Here is a 3314-nt window from a genome sequence, read left to right as displayed (position 1 = left end):
GCCTGCCTTGACCACGAGCCTGTCTGTCACTCTGTACCTGCCTGCCTGACCAGTCTGCCTGCCTTGACCACGAGCCTGTCTGCCACTCTGTACCTGCCTGCCTGACCAGTCTGCCTGCCTTGACCACGAGCCTGTCTGCCACTCTGTACCTGCCTGCCTGACCAGTCTGCCTGCCTTGACCACGAGTCTGTCTGCCACTCTGTGTCTGCCTGCCTTGACCTCGAGCCTGTCTGCCACTCTGTACCTGCCTGCCTGACCAGTCTGCCTGCCTTGACCACGAGTCTGTCTGCCACTCTGTGTCTGCCTGCCTTGACCTCGAGCCTGTCTGCCACTCTGTGTCTGCCTGCCTGACCAGTCTGCCTGCCTTGACCTCGAGCCTGTCTGCCACTCTGTGTCTGCCTGCCTGACCAGTCTGCCTGCCTTGACCTCGAGCCTGTCTGCCACTCTGTACCTGCCTGCCTTGACCACAAGCCTGTCTGCCTCTCTGTGTCTGCCTGCCTGACCAGTCTGCCTGCCTTGACCTCGAGCCTGTCTGCCACTCTGTACCTGCCTGCCTGACCAGTCTGCCTGTCTTGACCACGAGCCTGTCTGCCACTCTGTGTCTGCCTGCCTGACCAGTCTGCCTGCCTTGACCACGAGCCTGTCTGTCACTCTGTGTCTGGCTGCCTTGACCTCGAGCCTGTCTGCCACTCTGTGTCTGCCTGCCTGACCAGTCTGCCTGTCTTGACCACGAGCCTGTCTGTCACTCTGTGTCTGCCTGCCTGACCAGTCTGCCTGCCTTGACCACGAGCCTGTCTGCCACTCTGTACCTCCTGGATTCTGAACTGGTTTTGACCTTTGGCCTGTCCACGACCACTCTCTGGCCTTCTCCTATTGGATTAAAAAAAACATCTTAAACTCCAACCATCTGCCTTCTGTGTCTGCATCTGTGTCTCGCCTTGTGTCATGGTATCAGTGTGTATATAAAGTATTACAGTATCATGACTATTCCTGCGTGTATTTAAAGTATTGGAGTATGTTACCTTGCCAGTGGGGTTGTATTGTGGGTCAGTGGCGCCACCCTGTGGCAGGGATCGTCTCTGCAGCAGCAACACCAGTACAGCGATCATCACCAGGCCAGAGAGGAATGTCAACACACACACACTGACAAACATCCTCATGTACCGCCCTCTGGATACACACTCTGGAGACACACAGACAAACACACACAGCTGTGAGTACTACACATTGTAGAAGGACACGCCAATATTTGACCCTGAAATAGTAACAACGTACCACACTGTCCACACAGACACACTGTCCACACAGACACACTGTCCACACTGTCCACACTGTCCACACAGATACACTGTCCACACAGATACACTGTCCACACTGTCCACACAGAGACACTGTCCACACAGAGACACTGTCCACACTGTCAACACAGATGCACTGTCCACACAGATACACTGTCACACTGTCCACACTGTCAACACAGATACACTGTCCACACAGACACACTGTCCACACAGATACACTGTCACACTGTCCACACTGTCAACACAGATACACTGTCCACACAGACACACTGTCTACACTGTCCACACAGATACACTGTCCACACAGACACACTGTCCACACTGTCCACACAGATACACTGTCCACACAGATACACTGTCACACTGTCCACACTGTCCACACAGATACACTGTCCACACAGATACACTGTCACACTGTCCACACTGTCAACACAGATACACTGTCCACACAGACACACTGTCTACACTGTCCACACAGATACACTGTCCACACAGACACACTGTCCACACTGTCCACACAGATACACTGTCCACACAGATACACTGTCACACTGTCCACACTGTCCACACAGATACACTGTCAACACAGACACACTGTCCACACAGACACACTGTCCACACAGACACACTGTCCACACAGATACACTGTCACACTGTCCACACTGTCAACACAGATACACTGTCCACACAGACACACTGTCTACACTGTCCACACAGATACACTGTCCACACAGACACACTGTCCACACTGTCCACACAGATACACTGTCCACACAGATACACTGTCACACTGTCCACACTGTCCACACAGATACACTGTCCACACAGATACACTGTCACACTGTCCACACTGTCAACACAGATACACTGTCCACACAGACACACTGTCCACACAGATACACTGTCCACACAGATACACTGTCACACTGTCCACACAGATACACTGTCCACACAGATACACTGTCACACTGTCCACACTGTCAACACAGATACACTGTCCACACAGACACACTGTCCACACAGACTAACTGTCCACACTGTCAACACAGATACACTGTCCACACAGATACACTGTCCACACAGACACACTGTCCACACTGTCAACACAGATACACTGTCAACACAGATACACTGTCCACACTGTCAACACAGATACACTGTCCACACTGTCCACACAGATACACTGTCCACACAGATACACTGTCCACACAGATACACTGATACACTGTCCACACAGATACACTGTCCACACAGATACACTGTCCACACAGATACACTGATACACTGTCCACACAGATACACTGTCCACACAGATACACTGTCCACACAGATACACTGATAACACTGTCCACACAGATACACTGTCCACACAGATACACTGATACACTGTCCACACAGATACACTGTCCACACAGATACACTGTCCACACAGATACACTGATACACTGTCCACACAGATACACTGTCCACACAGATACACTGTCCACACAGATACACTGATACACTGTCCACACAGATACACTGTCCACACAGATACACTGTCCACACAGATACACAGATACACTGTCCACACAGATACACTGTCCACACAGATACACAGATACACTGTCCACACAGATACACTGTCCACACAGATACACTGTCCACACAGATACACAGATACACTGTCCACACAGATACACTGTCCACACAGATACACTGTCCACACAGATACACTGTCCACACAGATACACTGTCCACACAGATACACTGTCCACACAGATACACTGATACACTGTCCACACAGATACACTGTCCACACAGATACACTGTCCACACAGATACACTGATACACTGTCCACACAGATACACTGTCCACACAGATACACTGTCCACACAGATACACAGATACACTGTCCACACAGATACACTGTCCACACAGATACACAGATACACTGTCCACACAGATACACTGTCCACACAGATACACTGTCCACACAGATACACTGTCCACACAGATACACTGTCCACACA

At 50.9% G+C, this 3314-nt stretch overlaps 1 protein-coding gene across 1 annotated transcript in view; it reads right to left on the bottom strand.

The window, feature by feature from the left end:
* Positions 1 to 1156: 1156 nt before the first annotated feature.
* The window catches only part of LOC118381800 (integrin beta-8-like), a 31638-nt gene continuing 29480 nt past the window's right edge, over positions 1157 to 3314 (bottom strand). Inside the window, exons 11-13 of the mRNA XM_052471801.1 lie at positions 2331 to 2415; positions 1276 to 1502; positions 1157 to 1183 (exon numbers count right to left, since the gene is read on the bottom strand). Of these exons, the coding sequence (XP_052327761.1) occupies positions 1157 to 1183; positions 1276 to 1502; positions 2331 to 2415 (339 nt within the window). The remainder of the gene's footprint in view (positions 1184 to 1275; positions 1503 to 2330; positions 2416 to 3314) is intronic.

This window comes from Oncorhynchus keta, chromosome 19, assembly GCF_023373465.1.
Source record: "Oncorhynchus keta strain PuntledgeMale-10-30-2019 chromosome 19, Oket_V2, whole genome shotgun sequence".
NCBI lineage: Eukaryota > Metazoa > Chordata > Actinopteri > Salmoniformes > Salmonidae > Oncorhynchus > Oncorhynchus keta.
This window is presented reverse-complemented; position numbering and strand designations above follow the sequence as displayed.